This window comes from Bombus pyrosoma, linkage group LG6, assembly GCF_014825855.1.
Source record: "Bombus pyrosoma isolate SC7728 linkage group LG6, ASM1482585v1, whole genome shotgun sequence".
In the NCBI taxonomy this organism is placed as follows: domain Eukaryota; kingdom Metazoa; phylum Arthropoda; class Insecta; order Hymenoptera; family Apidae; genus Bombus; species Bombus pyrosoma.
Window position 1 is genome coordinate 11,664,189 of NC_057775.1, and position 17,598 is coordinate 11,681,786.

The 17,598-nt window shown below is 41.4% G+C and overlaps 1 protein-coding gene across 6 annotated transcripts in view; it reads right to left on the minus strand.

The window, feature by feature from the left end:
* LOC122568532 (teneurin-a) overlaps positions 1-17,598 on the minus strand; it is a 699,158-nt gene that overhangs the window by 429,543 nt on the left and 252,017 nt on the right. For all 6 annotated transcript variants that reach the window (XM_043728382.1, XM_043728381.1, XM_043728380.1 and 3 more), the window contains 2 exons: positions 14,674-14,732; positions 293-538 (listed from right to left, as the gene is read on the minus strand). In XM_043728382.1, coding sequence (XP_043584317.1) covers positions 293-527 — 235 coding nt within the window. In that variant the 5' untranslated portion in view covers positions 528-538; positions 14,674-14,732. The remainder of the gene's footprint in view (positions 1-292; positions 539-14,673; positions 14,733-17,598) is intronic.

The window sequence follows — 17,598 nt, forward strand, 5'->3', positions numbered from 1 at the left end:
ATTCCAAAGGATCTCAAACGAACAAAGGAAACTGATATTCCAGGCAGAATAAAATCAATCACGGCGATGCAATACTTTTCCCTGCTGTTACCCTGGAAATCCGTAGTCCCTTCGATAAATTACCAATTCCCTCTCAATACGTTTCACGGAAACTCCCATCAAACACCGTTCCTTTGCCCAAACACAGGCACCTCGACGAATACCGGCCACCTACATCCGCCAAACTTTTTCCCGTACGGCTGGTGGGAGGCTTTCGATCAAAGCATTAAACATCAATTATATCATCACTCACTTCCATACTGCTGCGCCAAGAGGGAGGCGAAGACCTGGCCTGGGCTGCGAGCGCCTCTACCGGCGGATGAAACGGACGCGGCACCAACGGCATGACGGGAATTTTCCTCGTCGTCGCTGCTCGACTGGACACTGGGCCCGTAACCGCGCCTCTCTCGCCATTCCAGGGACCGTTGACGGCGCAGCCCACGGCCCCCATTTCCGTGACCGCGGCCCAGCGTACCCTCACCGTCCATCACTGCAGCATCTGCCAACATAAGGATACACATCAGCGAAATTGCCTGTAACGAAACGTGTAAATTTGTAGAATATTCAATTCATTGGAATTCGTTATACGAATAGTCCAGATACAGAAAGAGGTGGTAGTTGGGGAAAAATGGAAAACGATTCTTTGTATCTTTGAACAAGAAGAAACTTTAGGAAAGATAGCGGGATACGATATATAGTAGAATATAAATAGGGAGATAACTCTGCGTGGTAAGCGTGTATTTTATTAAATCGTCTTAAAAATAATTGAGAGGTACTTGTACAAATATATTTTCTCCAAAATTCATCTCTTTATTCCCAGAAATCAGCGTACAACAACACAAATATGACACACATAATATTTTCCCAACGGTGAAATGAAGAACTGAATTCCATCCATTCCATTGGCCAATAAATAAGAAATGATTTTTCCCAATCACGGAAGGGTTAAACAGAAGAGAAATATAGATGACGCGTAACGTCTGTCGCATTCGCGGCGGCGAATCGAAACCGAAATTTCATAGTCCAAAGAACAGCGAGTGATCTTAAGGTGGTCGATCGAGCTAGCTGGATCATACCCCGAAGCATCAATCAGCTGTCTCTGTAATCAAGGGAGAGCTACTCGCTACGAGGACGTCTCCATGGGAATTTCGAGAGGTATCCACCACTCAATTATCCGATCCCGTACACATTCAAGCTGCTATCGATCTTGGAAGACCCTGTCCTACGTACAGATGAGATAACCCGAGTAATTAAATATTCTGAACAGGGATTCGTATCACTTCCTTTTTATTAAAGGAGCATCTCGAAAAATTCATCGATAAAAATGATTTGAATTACATTCAATGGTATCCTTAGCTTTCGTTTGATCATTATACACAGAATATCTGTAGGTAATTACCTGTCATTTCTACTTGTTATCTAATTTAACGTTACCTGTGCAAGCTTAGTAAATACCACATTGGTAACAATAGACAAGCCGACACCGAATGAAGGAGGTGCGGGAAAAAATGTTCATGCAACGTATATCCGCCGGTTACACCGGAGGTTTTTACACGGTCCAGAAACCATCGGCTGCCACGTTCGTTTCAATTTCAAACGCTCCGGGTCAACATCTCTGTGGAAGAGCAAATAAATATTCAGGTTCTGGGAGAACGTTGAAAACCACTTGAACCACGTCGATTTCAGCGGCGCTGAGCCGGGAGGATGGGCGAACGAGAGGCAGTGGCGCGAGAACGAGCCGGCTTCGAAATTAAGAGCAACTAAAAATTCCCGTTAGTCGAAAGTTTATCAAAAAACGCGAACGTTATACTCCGTCGCTGCTGTTCGTTTCGAATGCGTGGCCGTTCGGCAACGAAATATTATATATATATATATATATGATAGTAAAATAGCTTTAAATTACTTTCAACAGACCATCCATGCTATTCTTAGAAATGTGAAAAAAATTCGCTGGAAAAAGTTAAGCGCTCAAGTTAGCAACGTTATACACGCTATAGCATACACGAATATATGGGTAGTATTAATCGTTAGTCAGACAATACACCGTACGGGTAAGTAGAATTAACCGTCAGACAATCCGTTAACCGTTGGTCAGACAATTGGCGCACCGTATGAATCAGTAATATTAACAGTTAGTCGGACAATCGGGACATCGTTTGCGTAAGTGGAATTAATCTTTAGTCAGACGATCGACACGATGTATGTGTCAGTAGTATTAATTGCAAGTCAGACAATTAACGTACCATATGCGATAGTAGAATTAACCATTAGATAGACAATTAAAGCATCGTATACGTCAGTAGAGTTAACCATTAGTCAGACAGTCTCGGTGTCATGTACATAAGTAGAATCAATTGTTAGTCAGACCATCTGTGCGTCATAGGTATATATAGAATTAGCCGCCAGTCAGACAACCGACGTATCAGCAAGCGCATATGCAATAATGGATGCAGCTTCGTCATTTTCATAATAAAAACGTTAAATTATTTATGAAAAAAAAAAAACAATTAGTTTAGGAGATATTTTCTACACGTTGACACATGTATTGTAACATGGACGGTTATCTCGAATAAATCTCAATGGCACGGATAACTTGTCCTCTGGAAACGAGTCCTTATGCATCGCCGGCTACCTCTAACAGCCACTTTTCTCACTTGCCTGAATGCCGGGCTAACAGGTCGCATCCTCTACAGACGAGAGGGTGCTTTACGATGTTTTGTTTCACCGACCCTTCAGACTACTCCTTCTTCGCTCGCGTGTAGGCGCGCCCGGAACGTGGCGGACTTGTCAAACCGTAAGTGAATCGGAAAACTTGGCGTCGAATTAACGAACCCTACTCAACCCCCGCCAGAAACGTACACCTCCGTAGCGGGGAAGCTAAAATTTCGTGAGACTCGAAACTCACTTCAATCGAAGTTTGATCGCTGTTGTGGTATTAGTTTGGAATTCGATGTCTGTTGACTTCGGAGAATCGCAAGGCAGGTTTTTAGTTCCAATCGCAGCGTGACACGGAATTGGTTAATTGATTAGATGTTACTAGACGTGGTTTCAGTGCCTTTGAGTAATTTTCAATTCCATGGAAATTAGTTTACTTTGAAACGATTGATTTGATTAATCGTAAATGAACTAGATATATCTTTAATACGACGACCTGATTATTTACACTATGAATATTGGCAAACTGATCTCAAATGGATTTACAAGTGCATTACAAATGAGTTAACCTCGAAACGACCTTTGACCAAACCACGAATAACCCTCAATAATTTCGAAATATCGTAAAAATGGCATTGAGATTATTTTGAATAATTTCCCAGTGACGATAAAGGAACGCGAGTAGCGGGAAAAATCACGAAATGATTATAGTGCGTCAAAATCTCAAAAGCTATTTAAATCGCACAAATTTTGTCCATTCAATATTACAACGAAAAATGACGAGCTGAGAATTGCTACGTGAATAAATTTCATTTATTTCGATTTTGGAGCAATCTTCGTTTATCGAAAAACACAATGACGATTCTGCATGATGTTACAAAATAAAGCACTTTATGGCACATCATTTACGACCATCGTTCTCTCACTGTTCGTTCCACATATTAAGAACAGCATCCGTCCTTTTAATAGAACACTTTCATAAGGAGCTATAAACGCGGACTACTCAACCGTGTAGGGCACTCTTATTGCTATAACTTATAACACGTGGCATTAACGGCCGATAATATGACAGTCTTGTACAATATAAAAACTTTAACGCGGGATCCTGTCGCGCAGTTGCTGACTATACATAGCGAGCGTATTCTTCCTGCGATGTAAAACGTTAGGCTTTGTATATAAAGAAAAAGAGGACCATCCGTTCTTTTATGAAACGGTCCGCGTGATGCCCCCTTTAACTACTTTCCCATTCTTAGGGAATATCTTCCAGGAAGAGGTTACCTCGTAAGAAGCATGTATTTGATAGATCTTTTACGTTCGTTGCTTTTCCTTGGATCCTAGCGAAACATTTCCGAACTGATAAAAAAATCCGATGAAAAAATTATTTAACAAACACCAAGCGCTTTAGAAGTAGAAGCGAATAGAATTGAATTTATTACCCGATGGCATTTCATGCCCTTCAGCATCCTTGCAATTCATGGCATTTTGCAGTTACGTCAAAAGACAAAACACGCATTATGTCATAAGGCTTGTTTTAGGAATCGAAAACTAAATTCTCAGGAAAATTATCAGTGTTTTAAATTTAAGGGTACAAAAATTTTCGCTCAGTTTCCCTAGTTGAGTTTATGAAACTACGAATTTATTATGTACTAACCATATGTTATCACACTCGCATGACATTAATATGACGTCGCCGGTCTATATAGCAGTAAAAAGAGATCTATACTGGCGTCACGACAATCGCCAAAGACGACCGAATTCTAGACAATGCATGTCTACGGCAGGTTATGGAAGCGACGTGAGATCGTCGTTAAGAAAGTATCGAAAAAGTTGCACGTTCTGGCTGGTCCGTTGCCGCGGAGAACCGGGATAACTTCTTGGCAATAATATACACGTGTGACCCGGCCTGGTAATAAGAATAACTTTTTCCCTAATGCCTGTGCTCGTCTTCACGTCGGATGTGTCCAACGAATCTTCCCTCCTTCTCAGCACGAGGGAGTTTCCTCTCGCGTTCAATTACGATTCTCAAGTTTCGCTCGTGCGTGAAATATGACGCCGCTGCCTCTCGTCGGGCAAACAACGTCGCGATGACTCTAATTTCCTGGACAAAAGTAGGAGTCAGAACCGGAGGCTGGGATTGTTTCAGCCGAGCCGCGCGTTGCCAGGGATTTATTAACCGATGCTGAACTTACGATCGTTGTTCCAGGCTCCTCGTCTGACATCTTCGAAAATATATTGGAACAAAAAGACTGGCACGATTTTATTACAATTAAAATCGTCGTACTGGATGGAAAATGTCGTTGATCTTCTACACTTCCGCGACACTTGTAACGTGTATTATCAAATAGCAATTCTACTTTAGTGAAACTTTTTTGTATCATATCTTTATAATTGTAAAGAAAATAGGAGATATATCAATTATACAAAGTAATTAATATATCCATTGTAGCAAGCAAATCCATTCCTAAAATACATTGTCACGTACCTACCTTCTAACAATGCTTCGTTTCGTGACTTAAGCCACTTGTTAAATAACTACCGTTACTCAAGCCCGCCAGCCAGCTCAAGAATTCTTTAATCGAATTCAAAGAACATCAAGCGAAGTTCCTCTGCGACGATAACGCAAACAAGTTTCCAAGAACGGTGAAAGAACGAGAACAAGTTAAGCGGTCACCGAATTCCACCTCCCTCTCGGCCCTGGTAAACATAAATCAGTCTGCGGGAGCCTCTCGGAGAGAGGTTAAAAAGTCAGGGAGCCACACGAACTCGCGCACACTCGCTCACAGCGGACATACCGTGGAACGTGTGTGCAGGACGTAAAACCGCGAGAAACGTCGCGTCGTAATACCTAGGTTGGAGAATATAGTGGCACTCGGAGTTTCAGGCCACGAATTCAGTCTTAGAGGAGGCACACTATAAAAGGCTTTAAGAGTTTCCCCGTGTTCGCGCGAATTGAGCGGGATTTGCATGGCACTGCTCGTGGCGGGAATTTTGTGTGAAATGTCGACGAGCGACTTTTTAAACGGCACCTAATGAACGCGACAGCCGGCGACATTGTTCAACTGTTCCACGGCCAAGCTGGACGACACGATGGTAAGAAGGGCATCTGAATGCATGAAACATAGGCCGTGGCCTCGGTCGTACCGTCGGATATGGTTCGTGAGACCGACACCGAGAATTTTGCATATTCATCGTGCCTCGTAGACGTGGATCCCCCACGCTCGTCAACAGGAAGGCCACGCTTTGGATCTTAAACGTTCAGACACCGTACCTGCCGCCTTCTATTCGCGTCATCTCGCTATACCGGATAATTATGTCTGTCTGTAATCTCGTCGATGAAGCCCTCGACGTCCTTTTCGGTTCTCCTCCCTGAACGTTCCTCCTTCTCGCCGCCTTCGATGACTGTGCTCTCCTCGTGAAAATTTGAATAACCGCTAATCACGTCTCTCCGTGGCGAGATACTCTCGGCGTGTATTACGTGCGTCATTAAATTTGCTTTGTAAGCGACACGCGGAATCCACGATTGCCTTTTACATATACCGTGGCACGCGTGACGCCGTCGCCATTGCGCATCGAAAACACGTGAGACGCTGCGACGTATTTAGGTTGAACTGCCTCGTCGAACGAAAAGCCGCGTAGCGACGTGACGCGGTTTGAAGTTGGAAGAGTCGGAAGGAGAGGACGATTTTTCCTCCTTAATTAATCTAGCCTATTACTGTCGATCTAATCGCGCCACCAAAATCTAAGACAACATCCATCATTTCGTTATGGGCAAAGTCAAGTTGCATGACGCGATTCGATCGATGATCGCCTTTTGCCAGAAGGAGGAAGCGAACGGCGATTCGCGGCGGCTGAGAGACGAAGAAAATTACACGAGGCGTAGGACAGGCGGTATTTTGCGGCGCAGAATGTCAATTAAACGGCGTGGCCGATTAACCATAACCGAAACCTCGACAAAGGCCGAAGCGTGCACCGTTTCGCACTCCGGTGGGTTCATCACGCGATAATTTATATGGTAATTCCAGGGACGTAATAAGTCCCCCTTGGCAAACTCTGGCTGCCACTACACACGAGGCAACGTACCAGCGCGGCGTTCTACTACGCTGACCCCGGACGTTCCATCGGGAGAGGACCGCCTGCCATGTACACATCATTACTAAAAGCGGTCATCGATTCATCGAACCTCCGACCAGCTCGGTTCGCTCGTCTGCTCGTCGATCCTGCTCTCTGTGCCTCTCCTGCAAGCGCGTACACGCGCCTTTATGCGCGATCACAACCTCTCATGTATTCGTGTGTGACTGTATACATAGTCCTGTATGCGCGTCCATTGTCGAATTTTCCCACCAGCCCAGAGATTCTATGTGTTGGATTTAATTAACACCATCTCGTTAACTTTCGTTACGGATCGCCGTGTTCCGATCGGATCCACGGATAAAGATGAATTTAAATATCGGGACCTTTGCGATCGTGATTACATCCTGCCTCTGCAAACTCGTTAGACTATCGTACGCGGTCAGACGTGTTCCAGCTTTTGCTTTATTTTTTCGTTTCGAATTGCATTTTTCTTGATATACGTTTGTGATATTCTCTATAGTTATGTCTAGCAGTAAAAACGTAAAAAATGTCCGTTGTAAAGAGAAAAAAAAAAGGAAAGAAAATTTGGAGGGTTTATTTTTAAATTTGGCACATTAGCTTTCGCACAATTCCCGTGTGAATGATTTCAGCGGAAAGTGATGGAGTTAAAGTATACTTAAGTTGTCAAAGAGGAAAGAAATTGGTTCTAAGCTGTTTCCAACTTTCGACTTGATCTTCTGAGATGTACCCGAGAATAGAAATAGAAAAGTTAGTCGGGACACTTTGAGAAACTATGTGAATTTTATATGTTGTTGTATGAAGTTTATATAAAGCCATTGCACAGCTTCCATTCTTGGGATTCGACATCCTCTTTGATTTATAATATACTAATCGTCGTACACGAGGAAAGGAAAGATAAATCATAGTGATAGCCTAGCAAAGAGCTTGATATTTAGGTATGTTGTTGATCTAATCGACATCAAAGGTCCTTTAAAAATTTCCGAAAGATTTGGAATTATTAAGCAAAATTTTATGTGATTAAGCTTGGTGCACGTTTCGTACAGATAGGATGTCGAATAATTGAAGTTTTTGAACGAAACGATTATCGAACAACCATGACGTGAAATGTATTCCAAAAGTGACTGCACTCAGGGATGATGTTGATTCGCGCGGACGAGAGAGAGAATATTAAAAGCAACGATAATCGATGAGGATGGATGAGGTTATAACGTTACGGTGAAACGATTTACTCATAAATTTTGTTTGCTTCCGTGAGATCGAAAAACCGCGACGCATAGGGGTGAGTCGATGTTACATGAAAAATATATGTACGCCGTGTAATTTTCAAACAAATCGAATACATTGACAATCAACGATCGTACGGATAATGAAAAAATTTTTTCGCTGATTGATTAAAATAAATGTAAACAATAACTCATATTTATCAGAATGAACGAAATTTCAGTTTAATGTATTATATTTTCATCAACACAGGCGTGAATCTCATTTTTGGCCAAACAAACGAGCACGTTGTACGGTTTTGCAAATTTTAATCTTCCATGACTTTATTATTTTCTAGAAAGATCATCGATATTTTATATTTCTAATTAAATTTACAAGCGTACATGGCGCGATATTCGGTGTCCGGTACGTAACTGAACACTTCAAGAAATTGCAGAACATACATCTGCTATCGTATTTTTTCATATAAAAATTTCAGTCGCTTTTAAAAAAATATTTACATGAAAAGCTTGTTTGCATAGTACTTCAGATATGGTATTCGCATCCATTTAGATTCCAATTCGATGTTTCATTTGTTTTCGCTCAACTCAAAAAAGTATCTGCATGTAAAACAAACAATTTGCAACAATTGTACTGTTCATGAAAATTCAGGTACTCTCCTAAGTTGTAATAGAGTTTTAAATAGTTGCAATTTTTTGTGTCCAGTCAACTACAAAGGATATGCATTTTTTAATGACTTTACTAAAGGACAAAATTTCAAATTTTACTAAAATTCACATTGATAAGTTCGTTCCCTGTGTTTGTAGAAATGAACGAATATTACATACGAATGTTTATACCGTTCCATTTAGTAACTTACATAATAAAAACATCAGATGTAAAATGATATCTACGAATATCCTATGTTCGCTTGTTTATGAACAATAATCAATTAACTATACTGACAAAAATTAATATTTCTTGTTCTAACAGTAAGAAATAAATAAGATTTGATTAACGATGATTTGGATTTCCCGCTGCTTCTTTGACGATATCACATCGAATGGGAACTTTACGTCAATTGATGAAAGGAAAACAAAAGGAACGAAGAAATTACCGTTTAATTGATTACAGAGAAGAATTTCCACATTCGCCCGTCTGCACAGGTTAAAGCATCAGTTGATTGAAGACAAACGGAACCATTGCTGGATCTTCCAAAAGCGACTCGTTTGAGATCAAGAAAGAGGGGACGTAGCTCTAACTGCAGTGATTGCGAACTCGATTGCAGCGTCTATTTCTAGGTTCGAAAATGCTTCAGCTTATCTCGTGAGATTCTCAATATGGGTTTTTAGCTAACTTTATAAAATATTATATTTCATTACTACTCTCTTGTTGAATTCGAAATTTCTTGGATTAAATAGTCGTGCATGTCTTTCAACTATTAAAGTTACTGCTATTCGTCATCGTTCGAAGTCATTATTAAATCTTCGTCTATTAAATTTCTTGAAGTTTATTAGTTCAATAAATCGGAATAATTCGAAGGTTGCGTTGATATCGAGAAGGAAAGCTTTTAATTTCATGACGCGAATGGTGACACTGCTATTGAACCGTTTCTTCCCCTTTTATGGCTTTGAGCTTCATGAACAATTCCACCGATGTTTCCTCCAATAAAGGAAAATGATACTTCGACCCTCCCTTTTCTCCCAATTTCGACAGTAATCCCGGAGAATGTGATAAATTTCTTAGACTCGTGTCAGATGGTAAACACTTGACCATAGCTTCTAATTAGTTCCACTTTCGATTGAAAATGCAGTATAAAGGAAGAAGTTCCTTTTGGAAAATATTTTTATAAAAAAAAAAGATAAAGGGGGCGTTTAGTTAATAAAAAATTGTTACTTTATACGATCAAAAATTGTCTCTTCGAAGTCGCGTCGTTTAAAATTCATATCGTATACATATATTTCATGTACGAAACATTCAAAATATTCCAAAGTAAAATATTCGATATGCTCTTTATAGAATGACAATTTTTGATCCCTGAAAAAAAAAAACAGAATAGTTATTTTCTCTCGTAAATTTGAAATCCGTCACGAATAATAAAGCGTGCACAGTGGATCGTTCTGTTACTCTAAACTTAATTATCTGAAAAACGAGTTGTGTGGAAAATAATACAAATATAAATTTAAAATGTTTCACAGTCTTCGAGTTTCGGCGTTGAAACTCTATTTTTTATATTTTGAAAGTTAGGAGACAGAACAAGTCTTCCTCCAAATTACTTATTGTTCAATAAGGAATTCAGTCACATTAAAAAGAAATACTGTGTGCTTCTATGAAAAAGAAAACGCAACCTTCCTTAAACAATTCATCGTCTTCCTCTCACATTTTTTCGATTATTCAAAAAAGATTCGCGATACGACCCAATCCCGAGGACAATGTTGTGCATGAAAGCAACCACAATTAACAACTAAATCATTCAAGCACTGTGTAATGAGACAGAGCACGAAACGCGCTATTAAGCAGAGACAAAGACACATTCGAAGGGGGTAGCTTCCGACAGACGATCGCTTCGATCACGTTGGAAGGAAGCCCGGTATACACGTTAGAGGTTCCAGCTGTCGGTGGTGTATCGCGGTCACAGTAATCTACGAGGCAGTTTCGTCTTCATTTGCCAAATGGTCGGTAAATCCGCGTGTCACACACTGCCACGTGATGGAGGGAGAGAAGGCAGTTCGGCATCGCGTTAAGGCGAAACTTAACTGCGATGTAAACTCACTTTGGCCGCCGCTAGACCGCCATTCCTAACCAATACCGAGCCGCTGCGGCCATTCAACGACTCTCCCGTCGAGATTACGTAGCGTAGCCCTTGATCTGTTTCTACCGAGTTCCAGGCAAAACGGATTTGTTTTACTACTGTCTTTGTGTAAACGTTCGCTCATGGCGTTGCTGGACTTGTATTGTTATTACGGTACTTCGTGAAGTTCGCGAACTTGATCTACCAGTAGTTTTGTGGAGAAGTAAACTTGAACGTGTTCCCACTTTGGTATATGTAGAACAAATAGTTAGAGAATTATCGATTGTTGCATTGATGAATGTCACGTTAAGGGCAGAGGAGTGTACCAGATTCATGATATGATAAAAGCATTTGCCAATTTTGTAAATTTGAATTTCGAGAAACGTGGGAAACTCAATTCCATATAATTGGGAAACAAAATGAAATCTTAAAAGTAGAAGTCACTTCCATGTAACATGACGCTTATTATGGCAAATTGGTTTGCCGAAATAGGATTTATTCTATGCACGTTTTATGTGCAACACATTCTTCTTGCTGAAAACAAATAGCTTCTATAATCTTCGCGTTACGTTTGTTTTAACCTGTTAACGAAGCTTTTAACAGTCTTTGTTCATATAATACTTTTATACTATTTTTAACCATAAAACACGGTAACAAAGTTCACGTGGAAACTCTGTACGACATTCTCTATGAATGTATAGAAGAAAACGTAGATATACAAAATGTATATTCTAAAATATACAAGGAACATTTCTGAAAACATTTTCATTTAGAAGAAAAGCGCTGTTACGAACAATGTTATTTTATGAGAATTTAAAATAAAAGAGAAGTTAAAGTAAATAAAAGTACTCTTCAGCAGTGACCCTATTGACACGCGCAATGTCGTAAACTTTGACGAATACTGGAATACAGAGTACAGAAAGAAGGATTTTTAACCGTGTTTTTAGTCCAAAGCACTCGTAATTGTATCCTCTTTTAGAGAAATCTAATTTTATGACAGAGAACGTGCTCATATGTTCGTTCGTATTCTCCGGAAAAACGAATAAAATCGTTCAGTTGCAAACGTCGTAAAAAAATGTACTTCCATCAAACTCACTTGCCGGCGTTCTTAACCATAAAACGAACCGAAAACGCATTCCACGACACTTCTTTATTAATTCAACGTAATTACGTAACGTATACCACTATTAACTTTAAAGTTCAAAAAATTGTAACCTAAACCACGACACTTAAGGCCACGCGCACTTTTGATGAATTTTTTTCATCGGCGAAGAACCATCGAGCTCGAGTAATTTAAACTTCAAGAAGCATCGTGCGCTGGTTACCGGAAATGCTCGTTACGCGGCGGCTATCTTGACGACATTGGTGAGAAAACGACTCGAGCAACTGAAGGCTGACCACGCTAACGAAACACGAAAATAAATCGCTAAACTGGAATGAAGCGTTCGACTCATCATCGAAAGAGGAATCGAACAGTCCTGGGTTACGAAAACATTTCTAGAGAAACGTTCTAAAATTTACATAATATTGAACTGCGAAAGGAGGAAATGTTTGATTAAAAACGATAGTACGTTCCTAAAAGAAAGAAAGAAAATGTTTGTAGAAAGTTAAAAAAATCCTCGTGCTTTTGTTAAAAAGAAGAGTGTGGAAAAAATGTGCAAAACCTCCAACCTAAGGAGGAACATATTCGATAGGTATAGTGAAAAACTTTGAAGTATGTAATAAACTGTATTATATATGGTTTCCGGTTGAACTTTTTCACTTGAAATATTTTTGCTCCATTTAGAATTTCATAAAAATGTTTCGTACAAAAATTGCGATTTTAAATACGACAGACATATTTCATGTGACAGAGTCCGGTGAAATAGTCTATATATAAAAATTTGAGCACACGTTTCGTCCATTATTTTGTGACTGATTGCCTTCCGTTATAGATGGATTAAAACACGCCATATTATTTAATAGGAAAAGATAGAAGCCGCAGGTAAAAGTTTTTTCAACGTCGAACGAAATTTAACGGGAAAGATGTGTCCAAAGATTTTTACGTTACTTTCGCACATATTAGCTATTATTTTTCGTCTTTCCTTACGGACAAATTTAAACATAATATCTAATCGATTCGCCACAAACTTATCGAATAAATATTTAATTCATATTGATAGGGCGGGTAATATCTAAATATAAGATTAGTTTTAGTCATTGTCCCGAATATCATTTATTATGTGCATATTTAATTATACGATAATTTCAAATCGAATAAATTTTGGTTCGTAATATTTCATTATTAATAACGTGAAATGGGAATTCCACACATATTTGATATATCTCATTTACATTCAAAATAATTCAAAGACTTGAGCCGTAATAATCGGCAAAGTAAGTAAGATATACTGATGTTTTTCGTCAAAAGGGCTAGATATATATTCCAGCTTCGTTCAGGCTTGAATTCAAGCAACTATTTTACTATTTTCAAGTTTCTATCCTTCACATTAGTCGAATAACATTGCTCGAAATGGATTAAATCGACTAATCTGAACAAGGCATAAATGTGCCAAAATTTTTAGAAATAACCTTCTCCCATCATATATCATCATAGATATATTTACAGTGCTAATCTCCCAAAATCCAGCTTTATTAATCACTTAACCAAGACAGTAAACCCACCCTATGCCCGAAATCAAACGTCACCGAATTGCCTGCAGACTATAACACGGCCAATCCGGAGGGGCTATTACCGCTTCGAAACGAGACCCGTAACGATGCTCGTTTCCCAAGACGTGCAAAAACGTCCCCCTCTGCTTGGTGACCGCCTCTTCCGGATCGTATATAATTCCGGCTTTCGTTTCAGAGAGAAAAACCTCCCTTTCTCTTCTCTTTCTCCTTTAACGACGGTCCGAGCCGCGATCTCGTGAAAAGTCGGAGGCGTAGTCCGCGATATAAAGCCCCGTTCTATTCTCCCCCGACTGGTGTCAACTCTCTGGCGCGAGAATGCAAAGCGGAACGAACATTAAGTAAAATTCCGCCGGGGCGACGCGACGTTTTACGCGCGGTGCGCCGCATAAAGCCTCTTACGCGCAAGTAAATTGTAAGTCCCTTATAGCCGACTGGTCAACGGCGTAAGCACTTTCGTTCGGGCCGTGGCAAAAACAGCGCCGGGTACGACGTAAGGAGATTAGGGTCGTTATTGCGCGCGCGGGTCCCTCGGCTGTACAGAAGAGAAACTTGCGACGCGGAAAAGTCGTCAGCTACCGTCGCGGTGTTTCCAAAGGTGCGGCGAAACCGCGAAAGTGACAGAAAGCCGGACACAAAAGAACCGTCCCGTATTAAACGGACGAAGTTACACAACCGGCTGAACGGGGTGGCGTAAAAAGCGTGCGATTCACTGTTGGGAGGAAAGCCGGCGATTGTCGAGTCTCGCGTCTCGTTTTCTTTCTCCCTCGGGTCTCAACGATGTCCCGGACGATACTTAACGGAGTACTTGCAACGGGGGATGTAATTGATGGCAATTTGATTGAGCCAAGTCTGGGACGAAGCAGGTACTTTGTACCTGATGCTTTGTACCATTGTGGATGATTATTGGACTTTAAACGGTTGAGAGGGAAGAAGGGTTTGTGTGGAGATTTGTTTCGAGCGACAGAGGATAGGGTTATAGATGCGTGCGCGTTGGACAACTGAAATTGAAATTGAATTAGTAGCGCTATCTATGATTACGTTTCTGTGTGTTCTGGAGCAGCATGAAATTTTATACCGAGCTTGTATACGTTGTATATTTGTCGGAATATTGGTAAGCGTACGTGATATTTGGTTTTGGAATTGTCTCCTTTAAGCTATGATATATCGCATGCTACAATTTCGAAGATTCACCGCTATGTAAGATGGATAAAGTATATACTTACAGTGACACGTCAGACTGGTGGTCAGAATCTGCTTGTTGGAGTCCGCGTGCTCGGTAGAGCTGAAAATTAAGAAATCAGAATATGTAAAATATATCCATAGAACAGATATAATCTTACGTAAGATATTTCTCTATCGTACTTTAAACGCGATATAAGCTATAATACTGTTTCACTGTGTCTTCACACCTGTTACGATCACCATTCATAAGAGAAGAACATCCTACTCGCGGTTGTATATTCGGTATTCATAATGTCCAAAGGATTAAGTTCAATCCTACCAACTACCGTTAACCCCGACGCAATTAGGTCGACCAATAAGATCTACCAATCCCAAGTTTGCGAATCTACAAATCTCTCTTTCGACCTAGGTAACAAACAGTCCTTGTTAAATTTATACTCGGGCTTAATAAATTTACGAACGGTATCGCGCGGTGGATATCCAACCAGTTGGATATCTGGCCACGGTAGCGCGATGCTCTCTGTTGGCGCTCGGTTAATGAAGAATTAAAGTCGACCTCCGCGTTCCTATTACGGAACGGTATGTTGGAACGATACACGGGTCGAGAGAGAGCCAGGCCGGAGACCCCGTGGATTCCGAGGATCCACGAGCGGTGCATGTTTGATGCCGGAAGTGCTTCGAGGCCCGGGCCTACCATCCTCTAGCTGCGGTTTCCGCAACCTCCGTAGGGTCATTAGCCAACCATTCATTATGCAAGTGCGAGGCAGTATTGCGTCAATATAGGAGGGGGGCGGCAGATTGTTGGCCCAATCGATAACAATGCGCCTGTTTACCGGCCGGATAATCAACAAACGCAGCTTCTGCTACCTGCTACCTCCGAAGACCAAGCAAGTGGGAATTACAATCTGCCTCGTTCCGAATGATATTGCGTCCCGGAAGTGTTGCGTCCTCTGCCACCCTCGTCCTGCTGCTACTCGCGTCTACGTATACTCGTCAGCATCCCTCTTGATCCTGTCCTCTCCCTGTTGCTATTTACGCGACACAGTAACTGGAGTAGGTGGAAATTCAGAATGGAAGCCAGAGGGTGTTTTTGGCGATTCGCCGTTGATTTTGCTGGTGTCAGGGACAGTGGCGTTTTGCCCGTGGATTTGGAACTAAATATTTTTGAACGTTGTAGTTTTGCTAACCTATCAAGACCTAAGCAGTGAAAGCCCGCTATCTATAAAAAAAGAATTTCTATAGATTGAAGAAAGATAGTTTATCATATGGTTATAAAATACTTCCATTTCTTCAGATTTTATATTCCTTCCTGCCTTTAAAATACTACGTAGTTCTGTCATAAAGCTTTGTTCTATTGCCTCTCGAGATTTAAATAAAAATTGGAATCTTGCTTCAACAATTAATCATACACTGTGTTTCTACTGTTGTGTCATCCACAAAACAGTGGTTTTGTCCATTCCAATTTTCAGAAATCAATAGTTCATAGACATAAAAGCTTCCATTCGACCGAAGAAACGCCGAAAACAACGTTAATTCAACGTTAACTGCAATACTATACCCAGTTTCATTGAACCTTAATCCCTCTCCTATCACAATCTGCCCCCCAAAAAAAACAACAAAGATATTCCGAGTTATCGTAACAATATCGGACACCGTACGTCAATCAGATTTCCCTCTAGTACCCGATACCGCCCCACAAACCTTAGTCACGCAACAAAAACATCCAGCAGATTCCTATCAGTTCCTTTCCAATAAAATAGGACTTGCGTAACCTGTTGTTACTCAACCCGTTGCAGCAAACCCGATCTAACCTGTCAGACTATTCCGGATAGAGCACTGACTCGAGCGTCGTAGACAGGGTTCCATAGGGGCCACCGGTCAAGCAGCCAGAATTCGATATTCGCCGGCGTGTCGGGCGCGACAGACAAGCCGGAAGTATGAAACGCGGAGATGAAAGGGGGCCTGGGCGATATTCCGAAATGGGAGACGGAAAGAGCAGCATGAGCGAAAGGGAGCTGAGAGGGAAGGGGAGGCGAAAGGGTGGAGAAAATGGCCGGGGGTTGGAGATCGACGGCCCCTTTGATCTAAGTTTCTGGGAATGCAGGCCGAAGGGACAGCGTGCGTAGAGCTGCCGCCCAGGAAGTTGCTGGTAATTTGCTTAGTTGAATTAGATTGTGAATTTTGTACCGCAGTGTTTGAGACCATCGCGTGTTCGTCTGTCGCTTCGCCCCTCTCACTTGGCCACCCCTTGGTCTCTCACCCCCGGTCCTTTCGCGCTCCCATCGTCGTCGTCGTCGACCTTATAATTACTGTTCTATCTTCAGAGAGAGAGAAGTTTGCCAATTCGTTGCCGTCGACGGAAATCCGCGCTTTGATCCGCCAAGAAGCGGGTGCCACCCCCGCCATTTCACCATCCTCTTTCGTTCCGTGTCTGGAGACACTTGGGACGTTCCGCGGTGAAGAGCGGAATCGCGCGCGATTATGCCGGCGTGATTTCCGCCGCTTTGATCCGGATGCTAAACGGAAAAGATGATCGCGAACGGGAAGCGCAGAGCAGCTGGGAATAAAATTAATCCGACATCAATGGGACGCGAGTGTACCGTGGCTCAGACGGTGTTCTCGATTACTTCGGGTTTCATAGTTCGAAATAAATACAAAGTCCCTGTGGGGAACGGGTGAAACGTTCGATGCGTTGTAATTGCGTTTGATGTCGCGAGTTAATCGCACCAAGGCGACGGTTCCAGGGATGGGTTAATGAGATCTGTTTTTCAAATCGATGCCCTTGGTAAATGGCTTAAGTAGCAAGATTGTTCAAAGGAATGGCATGAAATAGCGGATACGAGCAATCGTGTGCATCGGTTTGCTTTTTACAACAGACCAAACCCAAGGACGTTTCACATTACTTTCCACTTTATAAAACCCTTCGTACATGCCTCAAAAAAAAAAAGAAAAAAAAGAAAAAAGAA